This window comes from Mobula birostris, chromosome 7, assembly GCF_030028105.1.
Source record: "Mobula birostris isolate sMobBir1 chromosome 7, sMobBir1.hap1, whole genome shotgun sequence".
In the NCBI taxonomy this organism is placed as follows: Eukaryota; Metazoa; Chordata; class Chondrichthyes; order Myliobatiformes; family Myliobatidae; genus Mobula; species Mobula birostris.
Window position 1 is genome coordinate 157836411 of NC_092376.1, and position 24238 is coordinate 157860648.

General features: G+C 39.6%; 1 protein-coding gene across 2 annotated transcripts in view; it reads right to left on the reverse strand.

Moving 5' to 3' along the window:
- Window positions 1-582: 582 nt before the first annotated feature.
- Window positions 583-24238, reverse strand: part of LOC140200528 (protein Shroom1-like) — a 76736-nt gene continuing 53080 nt past the window's right edge. For both annotated transcript variants that reach the window (XM_072263998.1, XM_072263997.1), the window contains exons 7-8: window positions 15021-15293; window positions 583-4090 (exon numbers count right to left, since the gene is read on the reverse strand). In XM_072263998.1, the coding sequence (XP_072120099.1) occupies window positions 3842-4090; window positions 15021-15293 (522 nt within the window). In that variant the 3' untranslated portion in view covers window positions 583-3841. The remainder of the gene's footprint in view (window positions 4091-15020; window positions 15294-24238) is intronic.

Below are 24238 nucleotides of genomic sequence, written 5' to 3' on the forward strand. Positions count from 1 at the left end.
GGATGTTGCTCCTAACACACTGAGAAGTCCTTCCACAGTTACTCCTTATCAAGGAAAGATTTTCCATTGTTAACCTGATATTTAACTAAGCATTAATGATTATGCACCATTATCCATCAGTGTAGTTATCTTTTAACCCTATTATGTATGTATCATCACTGAGGGAATTGGTGCAACTTTCTGAGGATCCATAGTCAGTCTGGGCCCCAAAATAGCACAAAGCCGAATGTAAAGTTCATTTGGTAACTGGGCTGCACAACTTTAACTCCTTTGCTGCACATTTTCTATGAAAAGCACGAGCTTGCAATTTCCAAAGCACAGGCTACTGTTTAACACCTCTCCAGGACGAGCATTTCCTATGTCCTTCTTGATGGGTTTAAGAGCTCAGCACAGCAATCTGCTGTAGAGATAGAGAATGGGGTCTGACCTTAAATTTATACCTCTTAACTTTATTCACTATGGAACAGAGAACAAAGGCAACTTACAAATGTATTGTAAAAAGTTTTAGGATCAACGATCAACTTTATTCACCATATATATTTATACATATTAGGAATTTTTCATAATCCAATTCATCATCTTTATTATGGTAGTATAGATAACAGTTTTACAATCACTAGATTATCATCATCTGAATTCATGTCAATTTCCACTTTTAACTAGTTTCCAGTTTTGGCAGGGAATGTTATCATACTCAGTAATTTGTACTCGGTCACATTTTGGGGACAATTTTATGAAAGCCACTTACATTTTGAAACATTTGAATGAATGAAGTAAGTGCCAGTGCCACAGCTGGAGTGTGGATTTTTTTAAAAAGCCAGTTATCAGTTTAGTTCATTAATACTGAGATATATCAATTACATATTAATTTAAATACCTACTCTGTTCAAAGAACACAGACTTATAAAAGGCAAACTTTTTTGTTACATTTTCCTTTATAGAATGCATCATAACATTGGAAAACATCACACTATAACTTATAAATATCAAGATTTCAAAATACCAAAGATTTCAAGATATAAAAATGTCAGCAAATAATGATTGGTCACAAACATGAGAACATCTGCAGATGCTGGAAGTCCAGAGCAACACCCACACACAATGCTGGAGGACCTCAGCAGGTCATGCTACATCTGTGGGAAGAGTAAAGAGTCAACGTTTTGGGCTGAGACCCTTCATTGGACTGGAAAGGAAGAGAAGATGTCAGAGCGAGAAGGTGGGGGGGGGGAGGAAGTAGAACAACATGGTAGGTGGTAGGTGATACCAGGTGGGGAGAGGAGGGGGCAAAGTAAAGTGCTGGAAGGTTGATCGGTGAAAGAGATAAAGGGCTAGAGAAAGGGAAATTTGATAGCAGAGGTCAGAAGACCATGGAGCAACAGGAAGGAGAAGCAGCACCACAAGGTGATGGGCAGGTAAGGAGATAAGGTGAGAAGGGGAAACAGGAATGGATGAAAGGTGGGGGCGGGGTAGGAAATTACCAGAAGTTCAAGAAATCAATGTTCGTGCCATTAGGTTGGAGGCTACCAAAACCTCCAACCTGAGTGTGGCCACATATTAGCAGCAGAGGAGGCCATGGACTGAGATGTTGGAATGGAAATGGGATGTAGAATTGAAATGGGTGGCCACTGGGAGATCCTGCTTTTTGTGGCAGATGGAACAGAGGTGCTTGGCAAAGCAAACTCCCAATCTATGTTGGGGCTCATTGAAATACAGGAGCCCACACTGGGAGAACCAGATACAGTAGATGACCCCAACAGATTCGCAGGTGAAGTGTTGCCTCACTTGGAAGGATTGTTTGGGGCCCTGAGGGGGAGTGAGGGAGAAGGTGGTGTGGCACTTGTTTCATTTGCAAGAATAAGTACCAAGAGGGAGATCAGTGGGGAGGGATGAGTGGACAAGGGAGTCGCATAGGGAGTGATCCCCATGGGAAGCAGAAAGTGGGGAGCGGGGAGAGGGAAGGATGTGCTTAATGGTGGGATCCCATTGGAGATGGTGGAGGTTATGGAGAAGTATGTGCAGGACAAAGAGTTTAGTGGGGTAGTAGGTGAGGACAAGGGGAACCTATCCCTGGTGTGGTAGTGGGAGGATGGGGTGAGAGCAGCATTGATGATTTAGGAGTAATAATTGGTGTTTCAACATTTTACGAAGAATAAAGAGAAGCCCGTTTAAGTAAACATCATTTTGTGTGAAATACACAGATGCAAACTAAAATTTATATGTACAGTACAGAGTATCAAACTTAATTTATAACAACGATTATTAGAAGATAAAGCTAGAACAATAATTAATATACAAAATGTTACACATTGATAGGGACACTGATATCAGATAATTACAAGACATTTACAGTACAGTACTTGACTGATGAGTGCAAAACTAAGGCAATTTACAAATGTATTGAAAGTTTAAGGATCAACTTTATTCATCATAAACATCTACATGTACAGTGTTAGGGATTTGCTGTAATCTATACTGCCACCACCTTTGTGATGGCAGTGTAGAGTACAGTTTTAAAATCACTGCGGTATCATTTGAAATGGTGTCGGTATCCACATTTAGGCAGTTATACCTCAGCACCACCTCCCTTGAGTCATCCACCATCTCCAAATTGTTGGACTGCTCATCGATCATGCAGTAGTGGATGAGCAGAAATATTGGAAAGAAGAAAACTTTGTGTTTAGATCCTGCTACACACTTTTATCTAATACCATTATCACAAACTTTTAGCCAAGAATTTATAATCTCTCCAAGATACCTTGCTTCTCTTCTCTGAATACTTGATCATACATTTTGTTCTCCCTCTCTCTTTGGGGACTGCCTGAGACCAAATCAAACCAGTGATATGTCCATGATATTGCTTCAACTGTATGTCCATCCCATAACAAAATAGGTTTCTTTCACATCCATAATGTGGCCTCACTTCAGCTTGTCGGCTGCTAAAACCCTCACCCAAGGCTTTGTGAGCTGCACGATTTTACTGGACTTTAACCCATAACCACATACTGTACTTGCATTGCCTCTGAGAAGGCTAACCACAGTAGCTCCCAGTTTGGCAGCAGCTTGACTTTAACAAGTCTCAGCTATCTTTTCGAATCCCTCCATGGGCCTCTCCAGACCACCACCTCCCAGCCTAATAACCCTTTAAGAATCTATAACTCCCTCTGATGTCTCTGCTTCTCCAGTTCTGAATTCTGTATGCATAGTTTTCTGTGCTCTATCACTATCACTCATGTAGTATTTTCTAAAGCCCAGAGCTCTGAAATTTCCTCCCTGACATTCTCCACATCTCTTTCCTCCCTCAGGTAGCTCCTAATGGCCCAGTACCTCCTTTTGGCTCACTGTCAGCTTTTACTGACAACTAGAATGTGAAGCATTTCATACTGATACATTGATGCCAATTTAGATACTGTACACATTGTTATTGTTGCAAAAATGATATTATAGAGGAAATATTACTATTTGGGCAGCAAGTCAATGCAAGATGATGTCTTGCATGAGGAATGCTCCGACATATTGTGATAAGCACAATGCTTTTGCAATGCAAACAGTATCACATGATTTTATGTGATATTATGTTTCATACTAAGCATTTTAAATAAAAAAAAGCTGATTATGGAACTGACTACTGTTGTTTCATAATCCTAAAGAATTAAGTTAAAATTAAGTTATTACTGCAAAACCCTGTTAAATTTAATTATCTCCTTAAGTCAGTTAATGTGCAAACAACGAGAAAAATAGAATTAACATTTGTTGATACTGGAATGAATCCAAATCACAGGATATGATAAATCAATTTTAGATTTTGCTGGAAACTTTATAGAAAAGCAAAATGGGATGTGAACTACAGACTGTTTTCAAGAAATCCCAATTGCTCCTCAGTCAATCTGAGACATTCTTCAACTTCTTTTTGCTTGATTAATAACGCTTTTCTCATTTGTACAAAGTGATGACAGTGTTGAAGCTGTATCTCAGTGAGGTAGTTTGTTAGGATTCTGAAGGTCACCTGCTCCCGGTGATCTTGATGCTCCTTCAGTCCTCTAGCACCTTCATGTTGACGGGAGAGTGTTTGATGTCTTTCACTCAGTGATTGCTAAACAAACAGAACAAATTTTATAACGAGCAGATGATTTATGGCCCAGTTGTAGTATGTTAGAGAATGCGTAGATGTGCAGGGATGTTATAACACAAACCAAACGAGGATTGCCATCGGGGTTTGATGTTTCACTAGAATGACAGCTAATAGATAATGCAATACTCCCTGGTTGTTGCACTAGTCCCAAGTATTTCTCTGAAGTCTGATTGTAGACCACAGATTTTGAAAAGTGTGGAACAAAAGACTATTATTGTGTTTCCCCAAGTTTCTAAAACACTGCTCCACATTTTGGGAAATTGTGATACAAGGTGGGAGATAATGTGCATAAGAGCGTTATGTAATGGTATTTCACTACGCAATGGTTACATTGGCTAATCCAGATAAAGGGAGTACCCCACATTCTTTCAACATTTGAGAAGACTCTCAGATACGGAAATGTGGACTCAGATGTCACTGGGGAAAGGAGACCTCGGGGGTTGTCAAGAAGGGGAATTTTAAATATTTGCTCTCCATGCTTTTACTTTCACAAAATCTTTTACACCCACTTAAATTGGTAGACCTTTTTCTCATGTCATCCAAAAATGACATCTCTGACAACGCAAAATTTCTAAAACTGATTTGAAGCTTGAATGTTTACCGGTGATCATACCAATAAAACTTTACTCACCCCTGCATTCTGAAATCTCCCAGTGACTTAAATACTTTCCCCAGACCAACAGTGAATTAAACACAGAATATTAAAACCTTAATCTTTCAACTAAGTTGCTACACCTTAACACAGTTACAATATTCAGGCCATTGGGAGATGGAATAGAGAGACAATGGTTCGTTTTACTTACTTAATCTCGTCATCAAATTTTCAGATTAGTTGAAGTATTAAATTAATTCCTCATTTACTGAGATTGTATTTTTATATTTGGCATAGGGCTCTGGCACACATAAATCAAATCAGCTGATGGGAATTAAGCAGCTAAGATATGCGCTACTTTAAGACGACCTTTTTTTTTCCCAATAATACCGCGGAATGCTAAACTCTTCCCTACATAGTTGATGCAACGCATTGAATTTTCTCCGCTAAGGTGCAACATCTCCTGTATGTTATGTAGTTCCAGGAAATTTAAACATTCAGATGGCCTTGGCAAAAAATATCATCTTTGGCTTATTCAACTTTAAATCACCTACAACCCTAACTGATAAGGTAGTTTCCTCACATATAAATGAACCACTCAGTTCAAGCAAAAACAAATTTACATTGCTCTCTGGCACCTTCCTTTGTTAAAATGTGCTATATTTTAGTGGTACATTCTTGAGACTGAAACTTGTTTTGGGTTTGGAAACAGCACATCTTAATGTGCAGTAGTGAAAGTAATTTCTTAATTTCATAATTTGTGTTTCCTGTGTTCAAATGTGGTGGCAGCTACACACTGTACAATACATCTATTTTGTGTGACATGTACCATTTAATTTGTTAAATACACTGAAACCAATTGGACTAATTTTAAAAAGTACATGTATAACATAATGCCAAAAAAAATGAGCTAGAACAAATAGCTATCCATAAATCTTATTGGCACTTTTCTACTCATTGTCTACTTTGTCCAATTCATTCAGAAACTTCAGAGTAATTTATTCTGATTCTGTTATCGTGTGGTTTGACGTGAAAGTTGAAGAGTCCGTGAAGATGAGTCCATAGGCTGTGGAATCAGTTCAGAGTCGAGGTGAGTGAAGTTATCCATGTTGGTTCAGGAGCCTGATGGATGAGGAATAATAACTGTTCCAAAGCCTTAGGTCCCACACCACCAGGTTCAGGAACAATTATTATCCTTCAACTGTCAGGCTCCTGAACCAGCGTGGATAACTTCACTCACCTCAACTCAAAGTTTAAAGTACAGGGAGTCATAGAGAAGTACAGCACAGAAACCTGCCCTTTGGCTCATCTAGTCCATCCAAACTGCCTACTCCTATCAACCTGGACTGAGACTACAACCCTCCATATCCCTACTATCCATGTACTTACCCAAACTTCCTCTAAATGTGGAAATCAAGCTCGCATACACCACTTCTGCCGGCAGCTCATTCCACACTCTCATGGCCCTCTAAATGAAGAAGTTTCCCCTCATGTTCTCCTTAAAAACTTTTCATCTTTCACCCTTAACCCATGACCTCTGGTTGTAGTCCCACCCAACCTCAGTGGAAAAAGCCTGCTTGCATTTACGCTATCTATACCCTTCATTAGTTTGTATACCTCCACCAAATCTCCTCCCAGTCTTCTACGTTCTAAAGAATAAAGTCCGAGATTTCCTGGCGGTGGCTGATGGAGTAACAGCAATCTGCTGTTGCTCCAACTCTAATTATCTTACTATTTCCAACCTGTCTTGAAACTTCTTTTTTAAGTGTGATATTCTTTCATTATGGATATAAGGAGGGACAGAGGTACTAAAAAGGATGATTTTCCTGCCTCTTTGGATTCTGTTATGGATTTGCTGAAAAGTCATACACGAGAAGCCTCTGAGAAGTTTCAACAATTCGGCACTGAATTTAAACAAATAGATGGTAAATTGGATTGTATTCAACAAACTCTTAATGAACATGATAAACATATTAAAAATAATGAGGAAAATTTGACGGCTCTGGAAACGGAAGTGGATGAATTGCAGAAGCTTTGTGAAAAGCTATCAAAGTCCAGTGAAAAGTTGGGACAGAAGATTATCAACCTAGAAAATAGAAGTAGAAGGAACAACCTATGGGTTCTGGGTGTCGAAGAATTAATTGAAGGTAATCATCCTATAAAGTATTTTGCAAACTTTTTGCAAGAATTATTTCCGGAGATTTTGGCGTTTGTGCCTATGATCGATCGAGTTCACAGATCTTCTGCGTTCAGACCTCCTAAGGGTCAGAGACCAAGATCAGTAATAATCTGTTTTCAGGAACTTAAAACAAAGGAACTCTTAATTCGCGAATCTCGTCGAAGAGGCATGATTGACTATAATAGTTGCAAGATTAGAATTGTCAAAGATTATTTGCCTGAGGTTATGCAGGAACATGTTAAGTTCAAAGAAGTTATGCCCGAGCTTTTTAATAAGGGTTTCAAGCCTTCCCTTCGCTACCCAGCCCGACTCAGAATCACACTTAAAAACGGTTCTTTCGAATGGCTCTGCTCAACTGTTGAAGCACAAAAGTTTTTAAAATCCAAAGGCTTAATCCGAAGGCTAGCTGTTTAGTTTCTCCTTACGTGAAGACACAAGATAATTACGTGAAGACACAAGACATGTGAGAAACTTTTAATTCGCAAATCCTGTCGAAGGGGCAAATTGGTTATAGGGTGGAATATTAAGGTTCTCTAAGATTATTCACCTGAGGTTATGCAGGAATAGTCATAGTCATTGTAGTCATAGTCATACTTTATTGATCCCGGGGGAAATTGGTTTTCGTTACAGTTGCTCCATAAATAATAAATAGTAATAGAACCATAAATAGTTAAATAGTATTATGTAAATTATGCCAGGAAATTATGAAATAAGTCCAGGACCAGCCTATTGGCTCAGGATGTCTGACCCTCCAAGGGAGGAGTTGTAAAGTTTGATGGCCACAGGCAGGAATGACTTCCTATGACGCTCTGTGCTGCATCTCGGTGGAATGAGTCCTGGCTGAATGTACTCCTGTGCCCACCCAGTACATTATGTAGTGGATGGGAGACATTGACCAAGATGGCATACAACTTAGACAGCATCCTCTTTTCAGACACCACCGTGAGAGAGTCCAGTTCCATCCCCACAACATCACTGGCCTTACGAATGAGTTTGTTGATTCTGTTGGTGTCTGCTACCCTCAGCCTGCTGCCCCAGCACACAACAGCAAACATGATAGCACTGGCCACCACAGACTTGTAGAACATCCTCAGCATCGTCCAGCAGATGTTAAAAGACCTCAGTCTCCTCAGGAAATAGAGACGGCTCTGACCCTTCTTGTAGACAGCCTCAGTGTTCTTTGACCAGTCCAGTTTAATGTCAATTTGTATCCCCAGGTATCTGTAATCCTCCACCATGTCCACACTGACCCCCTGGATGGAAACAGGGGTCACCGGTACCTTAGCTCTCCTCAGGTCTACCACCAGCTCCTTAGTCTTTTTCACATTAAGCTGCAGATAATTCTGGTCACACCATGTGACAAAGTTTCCTACCGTAGCCCTGTACTCAGCCTCATCTCCCTTGCTGATGCATCCAACTATGGCAAAGTCATCCGAAAACTTCTGAAGATGACAAGACTCTGTGCAGAAGTTGAAGTCCGAGGTGTAAATGGTGAAGAGAAAGGGAGACAAGACAGTCCCCTGTGAAGCCCCAGTGCTGCTGATCACTCTGTCGGACACACAGTGTTGCAAGCACAATGTGCTAAGTTTAAACAGGATTTGTTGGAATTTTTTAAATAAGAGTTTTAACCCATCCCTTGACTGAGAATCTCATTAAAGATGGATCCTTCAAATGGTTTTGTTTGAATGCTGAAGCACAAAGATTTTTTAAATTTGAAGGCTAACTGCTTAGTCTGTTTTTCCATGAAGATACAAGATTAATGTTTACTGTCTATATGTATGAATAATTGTATCTTTTACTTTTGGTAAACCTTTGTAATTAATTTCCTTCTGTATTTTTTAATACTGTAATTTTGATATACAAGAATTGAATCTCTTGTTTCGGTATTGGTTAGTCTAGGTTGGAATATAAATAACCTTGAAACTAATTGGAGCGATCACCAGGTTTTTTTGGGGGGGGGGGTTGTCTGTAGTTGTAGATGCAGACTTTCTATTGGTCGGGTTTCCTTCTTTGGGAAGTGGGCGGGGGTATGGTTTTTCTCCCCAGAAGCTGTTTTCGAATTTTTAGCCAACTTGTTGCTTGGTTACCATTTCTCAAGGTTTATGACTTGGTTTTTAAGTTACATTTTAACTATTCCTTCAAATAATATTAAAAATGGACTGAACTATTAACTTACTCAGTTTTAACGTGAAAGGGTCAAATCACCCTGTTAAATGTAATAAGATTTTTGCTTATATTAAGAAATTTAAGGTCCCTATTACTTTTTTTTTACAGGAAACTCACATACATAAATGTGATAACCTACGTTTTTTTAGCTGTTGGAGTGGACTTTGTTTTCACTCTTCTTTTCAGGCCAGATCTAGAGGAGTTTCCATCCTTATAGATAATACACTTTCCTTTGTCCAACATAAAGTAGTGTCTGATACTAATGGACGTTTTGTTATAGTTTCAGGAAAACTAGATAATAAATTAATAGTATTTGCCAATGTGTATGCCCCAAATGTAGATGATCCAGGATTCTTTGAACATTTTTTTTCAGTTTTACCAAATCTGAATCTTTATTCTTTGGTAATGGGAGATTTTAACTGTTGGCTAGACCCAGTTTTAGACCGATCATCTTCTAAACCAGAGTCTCTTAATAAATCAGCTTTGTTTATTCAATCCTTTTTATTGAAGTATGGTATAGCTGATATTTGGCGTTTTTTACATCCCTTAGATAAGGAGTATTCATTTTTTTCCCATGTTCATCATATATATTTGAGGATTGATTAATTTTTATCGATAGTGAAATGATTTCATCAGTTTGTTCCTGTGAATATAAAGAGATTGCTGTTTCAGATCATGCTCCTATATTTCTATCTTTAAAACTCCCTGGTATTCTTCAAACCAACAGATTTTGGCGTTTTAATACAACTTTGTTATGATCAGGAATTTAAAAATTTCTAGAGAAGCATATTATTTTGTTTTTTGAAGAGAATAAAAAGGAAGAGACTTCTAATCTTATTGTATGGGATACTTTCAAGGCCTATATTAGAGGACAAATTATTTCTTATACTGCGAGTGTTAAGAACATAGCTAATAAAGATGAATTGAATTAGCCAATCAATTGAAACAATTAGATCAAAAATATGCTATAGCTCCAGATCCTGTTTTATATAAAAGACAGGTTGAAGTTAAAACTAAATATGATCTTCTGTTAACATATCCAATTGAAACTCAACGTCTTAAAGACAAACCTCAATTTTACATTCATGGAAATAAATCAGGCAAAGTATTGGCCAACCAATTAAAAACTTCTGTAGTTAAATGACAAACTAAAGAAATTTGCAAAACTAATGGTGATAGGACAACTGAATTCTCTGAAATAAATGATACCTTTAGAGAATTCTATTCTAAACTTTATAATTCTGATTCCCCTAAAGATAATACTGTAATGGATAATTTTCTAGATCAAATAAATATCCCTGCACTTCCTGCAGATAATTGCAAACAGATAGATCAATCCACTTCTTATGAGGAAATCGCCAAGGCTATACGTTCATTACACTCGGGGAAGGCTCAGGGTCCAGATGGATTTTCTGGAGAATTTTATAAGGTTTTTTCTTCATTAATTATACCGCTGTTGCACTTAGTCTTTTTGGATTCTTTCAAATTGGGTAGTTTGCCTCAATTTTTTTTTATGAAGCTTCTATTTTCCTTATCCTAAAAAAGAACCAGGATCCAACTGAATGCTCTTCATATAGGCCAATTTCATTACTGAATGTTGATACTAAAATTCTTTCTAAAGTTCTGGCTCGTAGGATGGAAAATATTTTACCTTCTATTATTTCTGATGATCAGACTGGATTTATTAAAACTGACATTCCCATTTTAATATATGCCATGTATTAAATGTTATTTACTCTCCTTCTCAGGAGATATCGGAATGTGTGATATCCTTAGATGCTGAGAAGGCCTTCGATCAGGTTGAATGGAATTATTTATTTAAAACCTCAGAAAAATTTAATTTTGGACCAGATTTTATTCAATGGATTAAATTACTTTACTTGTCTCCCTCTGCTTGGGTTGTTACTAATTTTCAAAATTCCAAACAATTTAAACTTCACTGCGGAACTAGACAAGGCTGTCCGTTGAGCCCTTTGCTTTTTGATCTAGCTTTAGAACCCCTTGACATTGCTTTTGGAGAATCTAATGATATCTGTGGTATTTTAAGGAGCGGTATCACCCTCAAAATCTTGCTTTACGTTGATGATATTTTGCTTTTAATCTCTAATGTTGAGATCTTGTTACCTTGCGTATTTTCTTTACTCTCCCGTTTTAGACAGTTTTCAGGATATAAATTGAACCTACATAAGACTGAGTTATTTCCTTTAAATAATTTGGTATCAATTAATACTAATGTCCCTTTTAAAATTGTAAGGAATCAATTTGCTTATTTGGATGTAACAATCACTAAGAATTACAAACACCTGTTTAAAGAAAACTTTCTTACTTTATTGAACCATGTAAAAAAGATATTATTAAATTCGTCACCTCTTTCAATATCGTTGATTGGATGAATTAATTATATTAAAATGAATATTCTACCTAAATTTATATATCTTTTTCAGACTTTACCCATTTTTATTCCTAAATCTTTTTTTGACTCTCTTGAATCTATTTTATCCTATATATGGAAAAATAAATGTCCTCGTTTAAATAAAGTTCATCTTTAAAAACCTAAAAAGTCTGAGGGTTTAGCCTGACCTAGTTTTAGGTTTTATTACTGGGCAGTTAATATACAATATCTTACGTTTTGGCTATATTATATTTATTGTGTAGACTGTCCGATATGGGTTTCTTTAGAAGCTAACTGTGTTAATAAATTTTCTATTACTTCTTTTCTTGGATCCTCACTTCCTTTATTTGTAAGTAAACTAACTGATAATTTAATAGTTAAACATACTCTGAGGATCTGGATACAATTTAGAAAACATTTTGGTTTATTGAGATTTCCCCTTTCTAATCCCATTTATTCTATTATTTTTAAACCCTCCATGACTGATTTAGTTTTTAAAGAATGGGATAGGTTAGGTATTAAATGTTTTTGAGATCTGTTTTTCAAATCTTTTTTTCATTTGAGGAAATAGGAAATCTTTTTTTCATTTGAGCAATTGTCAGCTAAATATAGCTTATCCAAAAGTCACTTTTTTAGATATCTACAAATCAGAGACTTTCTAACATCTGAATTATGCACACTTCCTATAAGCTCAGATAAGAACTTACTAGATGTAATTTTTAATCTGACACCTTTTCATAATGGTTCAATATCTAATATTTATGGTATGTTACTGGAGATGAGGAATGTTCCTTCAGACAAAATTAAGAATCTCTGGGAACAAGATTTACAGACATCAATATCTGAGGAAACTTGGAGTGAAATTTTTATACTGGTTAATACTTCATCACTATGTGCTCGCCATTCCCTGATACAATTTAAGGTGGTACATAGAGTCCGTATGACTAAAGATAAACTATCTCGTTTTTATTCAGATGTATCTCCCTACTGTGACACATGTAATAATGGAGAAGCTTCATTAATTCATATGTTTTGGACTTGTCCATGTCTTGAAAAATATTGGAAGGAAGTTTTTCAAACTTTTTCTTTACTTTCCAAAGTCAATTTTAAGCCTAATCCTCTGACGGCCCTATTCGGTATTGTTGCAGGACAAGATATCAAGTTGAAGACATCAGGTTGACATATTTTGGCCTTTAGCTCTCTTATAGCTAGGAGAGCGCTTTTGTTTAAATGGAAAGATGTTTCTCCTCCTACTCATGCTCAATGGTTATGCGATGTTATGTCATGCTTAGATTTAGAGAAGATCCGTTGTTCTACTTTTGAATCTTGTCAAGACTTTCAAACATTGTGGGGACCCTTTCTGAATAATTTTCAAAACTTTCAAAACCCCCAATTCGTTGTTTAAATTTAGCTGTTGGCTATTATTAAGTTTTATTTTACGAGAAGGTATTTTACCTTTTTTTTTCCTTAATAAACAGCTTCGGTCTTGGTAGGGATTAGACTCAACACTCACAACACGCTGGAGGAACTCAGCAGGTCGGGCAGCATCCGTGGAAATGAACAGTCAATGTTTCGGGCCGGAACCCTTAGTCTCGAAGTCTATGCTTCCCATAGGGTCCAAGGGAACACCTTGTCAGGCCCTGGGGATTTATCCACCCTGATTTGTCTCAGGGTAACAAATGCCTCCTCCTCTGTAATCTGTACAGGGTTCATGAAGTTGATACCACTTTGCCTCACTTCTATAGACTATGTATACAGCTCCTAAGTAAATGCCGATGCAAAGAATTCATTTCAGATCCCTCCCATCTGTTTCGGCTCCACACAAGGATTATATTTACTATCAAAGTATGTATACTATATATGACTTTGAGCTTTGTCTTCTAACAGGCAGCCACAAAGCAAAGAAACCCAATAGACCCTATTGAAAAGAAGTACAATGAATGTGCAAGTAAAAGAAAAAATCATGCAAACAGTAAAAAGTAAACAAATCACACTCAGAACTAAAGTTCACTAAAGTGCTTCCACAGCCACGAAGCCAGTTCATCTCTGCAGCTGGTCCAGAAGCCTGCTAGTTGCAGGCCACAGCCTCAGTTCAGCACAGAGACAGGTAAACTTCACAGAGCAGCAAGCTGAGCACCAGCCAATCCCTCCCTTCCTGCCTGACACCCCATCCTTCACAATATGGCCCAGCACTGAACTGATTCCATAGCCTATGGGCCCACTTTCAAGAGGTCTACAACACACGTTCTCAGTATTATTTAAATATTTATTACTATTATTATTACTGAATTTTCATAGTTTGTCTTCTTTTGCACATTGGTTGTTTGATGGTTTTTGTTTGTGTGTAGTATAGGATAACATCTACATACTTTGAAAAAGTACTTATATTCTCAGACATGCAAATTTCACATTTTGTGAAAGTGGGTAAAGGTTTCAGTGTTACTTTCATGTGAACAAAAGTGGCAGCTAACAGACGAGCTGCCTTACAACTTTAGCAACCTGAGTTCCCACGTTCTCCCTTTGACAGTCCGGATTGTCTACTGGAAGTTCCAGCTTTCTCCCACATCCTAACGATGTGGGAGGTTAATTGGCCTCAAAATTGACCCCCGTTTGTAGATGAATGGCAGAATTGGAGGGAGATTTGATGGGTGTGTAGGGAGAATAACACTGGATTAGTGTCAAATTCACGTACATAGGTGTTTGATCATAGGTGTATGGTGAATGAAGAGTATTCTGACTCTAAACGCTCTGTCAATTTACATGCAATATCAAAATTGATTATTTTAATTTTGATACTGCTAGCTGAAATAGCTTGTTGAAACTGTTCTTTGAATACTTTTTCAGAATTGGCAGCTTGGTGTTTGGCTAACAATAACCTATCAATGAAAAGCTCTCCTTGACAGGCTGGTAGGCACCATAGCTTAGTAGCTAGTGCCATGCTTTACACCACCAGTGCCCTGGGTTCAATTCCCACTGCTGTCTGTCAGGAGTTGTATGTTCTCCCTGTGACTGTAAGGATTTCCTCCGGGTGCTCCAGTTTCCTCCCATATTCCAAAGATGTATGGATTAATGGATTAATTGATTATATGGGTGTAATAGGGCTCATTGGGTCAGAAGGGCTTGTTACCATGCTGTATCTCTAAATAAAATAAATGCACAAGATAAAAATACTCAAGGTTATAATGAATCAGATATCATTGTGTTATCAACTACACAGAAAAATTTAGCTACTGATGGAACTCAGGAATTTCATTGCGGTAATAATGCATCCTTTGTTAAGCAACACTGCCCTCCATTTTCAGGAAGTGTGTTCCTGCATTTGAACTTTGTTTCTATTTTAGTGAAGGGTCATTGGAAAGTATTTTTTTTTTAATTACAATCTTGCACAACTGCACAGCTAACCTGGGCAAAGTGGTTAGGTGAATAGGAGGAGATCCCAAAATCCATATAAATTCCCAATTAAAATCTCAACCACAAACATTAGAAAGAAGAATACTTCATTCCCCAGAATCTTTTCAGTTGAAAAATGGCAAGTACATGTAGCCAGCTTATAGTAACTAACCTTTTCCTCCAAATCAGTGGACTCGTTGACTTTGCTCAGGGCATTTTCCACACGCACTAGACGACTTGATAGACAAAGCAGCAAATTCATCACTTTGTCCAAATCCTCAATGAAGGTCTTATATTTCTGAATTTCGTTAGGCTTGCAGACATCATTGATCCAGGCTTCAATGTCTTCACCCAACAAATAATTCATTTTGATATCTTCATGTAGGCATGCTTTAGTGTCCTGAAGCTTCTGAAGTTTATACTTAATTGTGCCAATTAACTCCTTCTGCAAATCAAAGCAAAAGAAAGATCAATGCCTTTAATGCTCACAATTGCTGGGACTGTCCTTGGCGAGGCTAACTGCTCACGCTCACCAAGCTGCTAGCTCCATACATCCAAGTGGCAAATTACTGCACAAAACTGGCTTGGTGGAGGAGGGGGCAGGGCTTTCGACCGATAAAGAGCAAGGCCTTTGCCATCGATTGCCAGTGACCAATTGTAACTGCTGGGAGACAGCGTGAAGATTGCTGAAGTCCAGTGTTGTAGTACATTTAAAATGACTGATGAGAACTCCTCAGGAACTCAGAAATTTAGTCCTTGTGTATGTTTGCACAAGTGCCTTGGAACTCCTCATGGTCATGTGGAGAATTGTCAGCTGTTAGACCACAAAACCAACCATAAGATACAGGAGGAGACAACAGGAATTCTGCAGCTGCTGGAAATTCAAGCAACACACATCAAAGTTGCTGGTGAACGCAGCAGGCCAGGCAGCATCTCTAGGAAGAGGTACAGTCAACGTTTCAGGCCGAGACCCTTCGTCAGGACTAACTGAAGGAAGAGTTAGTAAGAGATACAGGAGGAGAATGAGGTCATTTGGACCTTTGAGTCTCCATTTGATCATGGTTGATCTATTTTCCCTCAACTCCATTCTCCTGACTTCTTCCTGGACCCTCTGATGACTTTACTAATCAATAACCTATCAACCTCTGTTTTAATACCCAGTGACTTGGCCATCCGTGGCAATGATTTCCAGAGACTCACCACCATCTGTCTGAAGAAATCCCTCCTAATCTTTGTTCTTGAGGGATGCCCTTCTACTCTGAGGCTCTGCCCTATGGTCCTAGACATCCCTACTCATGAAGACTTCTTTTTCACGTCCACTATCTAGGCCTTTCAATATTTGGTAGGTTTCAATAAGATTCTGACCCTCCCCCCATTCTTCCAAACTCCAGGAAGTACAGGCCCAGAATCATCTAATGTCCGTCATATATTAACCCTTTCATTCCAGGAATCATTCTCATAAATCTCCTCTGGACTCTCTCCAATGCCAGAGCATCCTTTCTCAGACAGATTTGGGGCCCAAAAGTACTCACAATACTCCAAATGTGGTCTGAACAATGCTGGAAAAAAAAAACTTAGCATTATATCCTTGCTTTTATATTCTAGCCGTCTTGAAATGAAAGCTAACATTGCACTTGTATTCCTTGCCACTGATTCAAATAATCTGCAAGTTAATCTTTTGGGAATCCTGCACTTGAACTTACAAGTCTCTGTGCTTCTCTGATTTCTGAATTTTCTCCCCAATTAGAAAATAATCAATGCCTTTATTCCTTTTACCAGTGCATGACCATACACTTACCATACCTGTACAGCTTGAAATTCTAGCATTTCTTAGAAGAATACTGAACATTAATAATTTTATGTCCCTCTGAGAGATGACAGATCTACTCAACTAGGGACATAAAGGTAACATATGGGAGCTCAGCTGACTTATTCATTTAGTAAAAGGCAGAAGATTTGAACTCCCAAGCATCATCTAAATAATAAAACTCTAAGCCCAACTTTGTCTTATAAGATAAAATGATGGAAACTGAGAGCACCTGAGAAGAACAGCAGGATATGCAGTACCACCAATCATTTTAACGATCCAACTACCTGATTCCTGCTGGTGGGCAGAAGTAAAACTGAGCTTCGTATTGTGGCTTAAAATATATCCCCAATGGAAGGGATAAGAATGGGCAAAGATACTTCAGTTACTTACGTTGTGAATTCCATTTCCATAGAACAGATTTATGACATTGTATGTCAAAATACATTTTCTCAATGCAACAGTTCAAGTGCGTATCATACTGCCTATATATCTGCATGGAAAAGCATGGCTAAATGAGCACTTTTGAACAAAAAAAAGACAAGTGTACATTCTTCTAAACTGCTAATTACAAGATACAAAAAACCAATGGGGCTGTTATTGGATTATACTTACTAACTTGTATCAGTTGATCCCATGTGGCAGAAGAAAGACCTCAGGAGATTTCAGTTAAAGATGATGTTTTTTCCCCTCCCAGCTACATTATAATTAATACTGTTGATGTCCCAAGTTACCCTTAAACCTTAAAAGCAGAAATTATTTATACCCATCAGAGATTTAATTGTTATTTGATCTGGCCAATACTAACAGCTTCCACCATCTGACGGGGAGTCTGTCTGTGCATTGATCTATTCATGCAAGTTGTAAAACAGGAACAGATTATTTTCCACAGCCAATCCACTTTGCCCCTTCTGTGTTCCCACATTCTTTCAAAACATCTTCCTCTTTTCATCGATACCTTCTGATTAGCTTCTGCCGCACTCACCAACTCTCCATGTCATCTCCTGGATGTTGCTGCTGGCAGTCCAGGAGAAAGGTTCTTTGTGCAGTTAGGCTTCCTCCTGACACTCATCCCTGCAAGTGGAACAAGTGCTATAGCTGCCCCTACATTTCCTCCTTCACCACCTTTCAGGGCCTCAAGCAGGCAACACCTCACCTGGGAGTCTGTTAGCGTCATTTACTGTATCCAGTGTGATCTCCTCTACATTGATGAGGCCTGATGTAGATTGGGGGTCTACTTCATTGAGCACCTTTGCTCCAAAAGGCAGAATTTCCTGGTGGCAACCTCCTTTAATTCCACTTCCCATTCCCATTCCAACATGTCGATCCATGGCCTCCTCTGCTGTCACAATAAGGCCATGCTCAGGTTGGAGGAGCATATTCCATCTGAGTAACCTCCAACCTGATGGGATGAACAATGAATTCTCTAACTTCCGGTAATTCCTCCCTACTTCTCTTTTTCTATTCTGGCTCCTCTCTTACCCTTTCGCTTCTCCTCATGTGCCCATCGTCTCCCTTTGGTGCCCCTCCTTCTTCCCTTTCTCCCAAAGGTCCACTCTTCTGTTCTTATCAGATTCCTTCTTCTTCAGTCCTTTACCTTTTCCACCCATCACCTCCCAGCTTTTTACCTCAAACCTACCCACCTTCCTCCTCACCTGGTTTTACCTATTACTTGGATTTCGTGCTCTTTCCCTTCCCCCTACCTTCTTATTCTGGCTCTTTCCTCTTCCTTTCCAGTCTTGATGAAGGGTCTCAGCCGCTGATGGTTTATTTCCTTCAATAAATGCTGCCTGACTTGCTGAGTCTTACACCATTTTGCATGTGTTGCTCTGGATTTCCAGCTTCTGCAGAACTTCTTGAGTCTGTGTATTGAGGTTGACTGTGTCCACGGCCTGTACTCTCAATTACATCCTCCATACCATCCTACGAGCACAATATATTCCCTACACCTTCTGTACAGCTGGTGCTGACCAGAAACCGAAAATTCACTGGAAGTGCTGCTGACCTCCTGAAAATTTAGTACAAGTACAAAGCCTGCTTGGATATTTTTCTGACTGAGAGGTCTCATCTGTTTTGCAGGAATAAGTGGTGACTGGTAACCATGGAATCTGTGCAATCAGCATGAAGTATGTTTATTAGTACAACGTATTGCCTGGTGTGCATGATTTTTTTTTGAAAGAGGAAGTATTCATGTATTACTGTATGTCTCAATGCTCATTAATGTGCAAGAGCTGTTTTGTTGCTTTAATATTTTATGCAACTTTGAATTCCACTTAGCTGTGTCAACAAGATTAGAAACTCCAGTGCTCATTTTCTTAAGGTTTACTGTGATGTGTAGCTGGAGCATCAAGACAGTTGGTGGTCTGTGGGAAAACCAGGATTTAAAGAAACATAAACAGTCAGCCAAAGTAGATTAGCTCTCTGGAGATTTGACATCTGTTGCGCAGTGAATGCTAAACGAGTTACTATTTCAGTATGATCTTAGCACTGATGAAAGCACAGTGATTGGAATCTCCAACCGTGATAGACATGCATGAGAAATTCTTAACATTTTGAGTTGGTGGCCAACAGTGAACTTTGTATGTGAATTTGCTAACTTTGCTCATTATACATACCTGCATTAGAGGCCTACAAAGAGTACAATGAGGCAACTTTCTTAAACAGGAAAATAATCTCACTCTTTGTCTAAATTCAACCTTGTGATTTTGCCAAAAATAATCTTTTGTTACTGAAAATCCATTGGTCACTTAACTAAAACTAGAGCTATTGCCAAAGGTTTAGTAAACAAGACACAAAATTTCTGGAGGATCCCAGCAGGTCAGGCTGCATCTGCGGAGAAGATTAAACAGTCAACAGTCCTGATGAACACCCTTTATTGAGCACCTGCAGAATCTCTTATGTTTATAGTTCACAAGGTGGTTGTCAGGATATTGGATTAAGAGGATGCAGTATCTAAAATAACTGGTGTTACCTAAAATGAACAGTACCTGTTCTTTTCTGGTGTTTTTAAGGAAATTGTGGTGGAAAATATGTAGGTACATATTTTCCAATCATCTTTCAAGGAAAGGTGGTGCCAGGAAACTTGAGGACTACAGCTGTTAGCCTCTTGATGAGAAAAGAAAGTAGGCAAATCTAATAAAGGCAGGTGTGTCTGTTTAACACAGGCGGTCAAAGAATATTTAGAACCAAAAATCCAAGAGGAAATTAGAAAGTACTTGAATGAGCCTGAGTAAATATGGAGTGAGCATGGTATTTAAAAACAAATCATGCAGTTGTTGAGTTTTTAGTTGAGGTAACAAAATGATGGTCAAACGGAGTGCAGCAGATATTCCAAAGATAGGCTTTCAAAACTGGTTAACAAAGGAGCTGCATTAGAATGGACACAAAGTTAGAAAATAGCTGCAAAGCAGAGCTGTGAAGAACTCAGTTTTCAGACAGGAGGTAGGTTTGCAGCGAATTTCCTCAATTTTCAGCACTAGGACCAGTGCTGCTTTGAATATACTTTTATGAATTGGACTTGTGAGATCTAGGTAATTTCTAAACCATCTGATAAGATGAAACTTGAAAGTGTAGAATAGATTTCAAAAGGATAGAGAAAGGTTGGTGGAATGGAAGATTTGGAAAATGGAATTCAACATGGTGTGCAAGGAGGGTGAAGGGAATGTGTTAAATGATGTCATTTTAAAGGGACACACACAAAAAAATGCTCTTGAATGCAGCAGGCCAGGCAGCATCTATAGGAAGAGGTACAGTCGACATTTCGGGCTGAGACCCTTCGTCAGGACTCAGCCCGAAACGTCGACTGTACCTCTTCCTATAGATGCTGCCTGGCCTACTGCATTCAACAGCATTTTTGTGTGTGTGTTGCTTGAATTTCCAGCAGCTGCAGATTTCCTTGTGTTTGTGTCATTTTAAAGGGAGTTCACGTAGTGGTCAGGTGTTTCAAAACTGCCTAAAGGAGGAGGTACATGATTTTGAAGATCCACATTAAACAATTCAGGAACTGCTTCTTCCCCTCTGTCATCAGATTTCTGATGGTCCACAAACCTTTGATCTCTACCTTGTTATTCACTTTATCTCACACTATTTATTTTGTAATTTATTGTAATTTTATTTCTTTGCACTGTATTGTTGCTCCACCACAGCAAATTCGATGACAAGTAAGATAGAGGTAATAAACCTGATTCAGATTTGTGACACTGACAAGATGCATTGGATGCATTTGAACTTCTTACAATGAAATGCCGGCCACATTACCTGCTCAGGGAGTTTACTGCTGTGTTCATCACTGCTATCGACATCCCCCCAGTGCGAATGCCAAGGACACACTGGGAAAGCTTTACAGTATCATTAGCTCTCTATAAAACAAACATCCAGGCCGTCTCTTCACAAATGCAGGAGACTTCAATCATGTTAACCTGCAGGACATTTCACCCAAACTCCAGTAAGACTATGAGTAAATCGGCTCAACCACATATATACAAACAAATGCAGTACTTACAAAGTCATCCCACACCCTCATCTTGGCCTCACTGACCACATCTCAATAATGTTAACCCCAGCATACTGACAGCTGCTGAAAATGGAGAAACCAGTCAAGAGGACCATCACTATGTGAACTAATGAGGCAAATTCTGTGCTTCTGGACTGGTTTGAACAGAGAAACTGGCAGCTGTTCAAGAGGACACAGACCTCAAGGATTATGCCCCATCTGTCACTGGCTATATCTGTCAGTATGTAGATGATGTTGGAATCTCAGGAACGGTCATCACATGGCCCAACCAGGAGCCCTGGGTCAATGCAGAGGAGCGCTCCCTACTAAAAGCCCAGGACACTGCCTTCAAGTCTGGTGACAGAACAGCCAAGAGAAGCCTCACCTTAGGCATGACAAGGGCTAAGACCACCTACACTCAAAAATATTCAGGAACACCTGTCCAATAACAATCTCTGATGTGTGTGGCTGGGCATCAAGTGCATTACTGACCATGCAAGGAAAAACAGCATCAACTGTACCAGTGATGCCTCCTTCCCCGACACTTTATACAACCTCTATGCACACTTCAAGGCACACAGCACAACGCCAGCCACCAAAGCCACTGCTCTCCTGGTGAGCAACCTCTGTCTGTGACAGTATCAGATGTGGGAAGGACTCCACAGAGAGTCAACGCCCTGTAAGGCAGCTGGGCCTGACAGCATCCCAGGCTGAGGAGTCAGGGAGTGTGCTCACCTGTCTACTGACCATCTTCACGGACATCTTCAACACATCACTCACCCAGGCTGCTATCCCCGCGTGCTTCAAATCAGCCACCATTATCCCTGTACAAAATAACTTTACAGCTCCAGAACTAAATGACTACCGCCCAGTGGCACTGATACCAGTCGTCATGAAATGCCTCGAACGGCTGGTGGTGGAACATATCAAAAACTCCGTTCCTGCCATGCTGGACAATCACTAATATGCTTACTGGCAAACTGCACTATGACAGATGCACCTGGCCCAAAGGCGGGGAACGTCGACTCAGACCATGAGAGGACTGCGTTGAGCATTTTCATGCCTTACAAGGCGCAGATTGGAAGTCTGTGTGGGGCGCCACTCCTCGTACAGACACTAGAGCAATATGTGATTAAGTGCCTTGCTCAAGGACACAAACACGCTGCCACAGCTGAGGCTCGAACTAGCGACCTTGAGATCACTAGACGAACGCCTTAACCACTTGGCCACGTGCCCACACTGACACACCTCAAAAGTAGTGAGACTTCTATCAGAATGTTTCTGGATTTCAGTTTGGCATTCAACACTATTGTCCCACAGACCTTGATGAAAAAAATTCCTATTCCTTGCTCTAAATACACCACTGTGCAACTGGGTGTTGGACTTCATAACCAACAGACCTCAGATAGTCCGGGTGCACAACCATTCCTCCCTCCCCATCATCCTTACCACAGGTGCCCCCAGGGCTGTGCACGGAGCCCATTGCTATACACTCTGCTCACACATAACTGCACTGCCGCACTCCCAAGTAACCACATTGTCAAGTTTGCCAATGGCAGGACAGTGGTGGGGCTCATCACCAACAACGATGAGGTGGCCTATAGAGAGGAAGTGGAAGAGCACAGGGCCTGGTGCAAGGCAAATAACCTCTTTCTCAATGTTGAAAAGCTAAAGGAGATGATTATCGCCTTTAGGGGAACTCACACCACTCACACCCCTCTTTACATCGGCAGCACAGCAGTGGAAACTGCGAGCAGTTTCAGACACATGGGAGTGCACATCTCGCACAACCTCTCATGGTCCTAGAACATGTTCAGCATCATCAGGAAAGCTCAGCAATGCCTCTTGTTTCTGAGGAGGTTGAAGAGAGCTGGACTAGGTGCATCTATACTCATGTCACTCTACAGATGCACAGTAGAGAGCATCCAACCAAGCTGCATCACTGTATGGTACAGAAACTGCAATGTAGTGGATGGGAGGGTTCTATAACGGGGTCAAAGCTACCCAACGCATCACTGGCACCAGCCTACCTGCCAAAGGACATAGATACAGAAAGGCATTGGAAAAGGGCCAGTATCATTATGAAGGATTCCACCCACCCTGCTCATGGACTGTTGTCCCACTCCCATTGGGGTGAACGCTATTCAGCATCCACGCCAGGACCACCAGACTCAAAAACTTCCCCCAAGCAGTAAGGCTGATCAATACCTTCACCCACTAACCCACCACTCCACACCACCAACACCATTACATTCCGATTTCCTGTCAGTCTCCTTATGTACAGACACTCCCGTGCCTAGTGTCACTTTCTGGACATACAGTTAATGTACAGTATGTATCTAAGCTATCTTATGTATTTATATTTATTGTGTTTGTCTTTGTGCTACATTGGATCCAATCCAGAGTAGCATTTTTTTTTATTCTCCTTAACACTTGTGCACTGGAAATGACATTAAACCATCCTAAATTTGGCCATCTTGGCAGAGAATGAAATCTGATTGGAAAGATTTAAGGATCTAGAGCAGGGGTTCCCAACCTGCAGGAGTCCACAGATCCCTTGGTTACTGGTAGGGATTCATGGCATAATAATAGTTGGAAGCCCCTGATCTAGTGTGAGATAATATGACTTAAACAATTTTGGGAGAAAATAGAAATTGGTGATCTGGCAACTGTGCAATGATAGATTTTTTTTGAATGGAGGTGGGTGATGGATTAAGATTTGAAAAAGTAAGATAGCAACAAGGGCTATTAGCCATGAATATTATTAGATCATTGGGGAGCTAAGAAGTAAATTTGGGAAATCACCAGTATTATGGGAGATCAAGAGACTGAGGGTGTCATGAACAAGATGAGCAGAGAGGACAAGTGGTGAGCTGGAAGAAAAGCTACAGAAAGATGTATGTTCTCAGATTGAGAGGAGAGTAGCAGAGGCCATTCATCTTATTCTGTTAGAGAATTACATGCCCCTAGCATATATTGGAGGTGAATGCAGAGAAGTTGCAACAGAGGGATTTAACAAGAGAGCTTACAGCTGAGAATAGAAGCTTGCATATCAGCTTTACTGTTGTTACAGCCACAACTTCCAAACTCT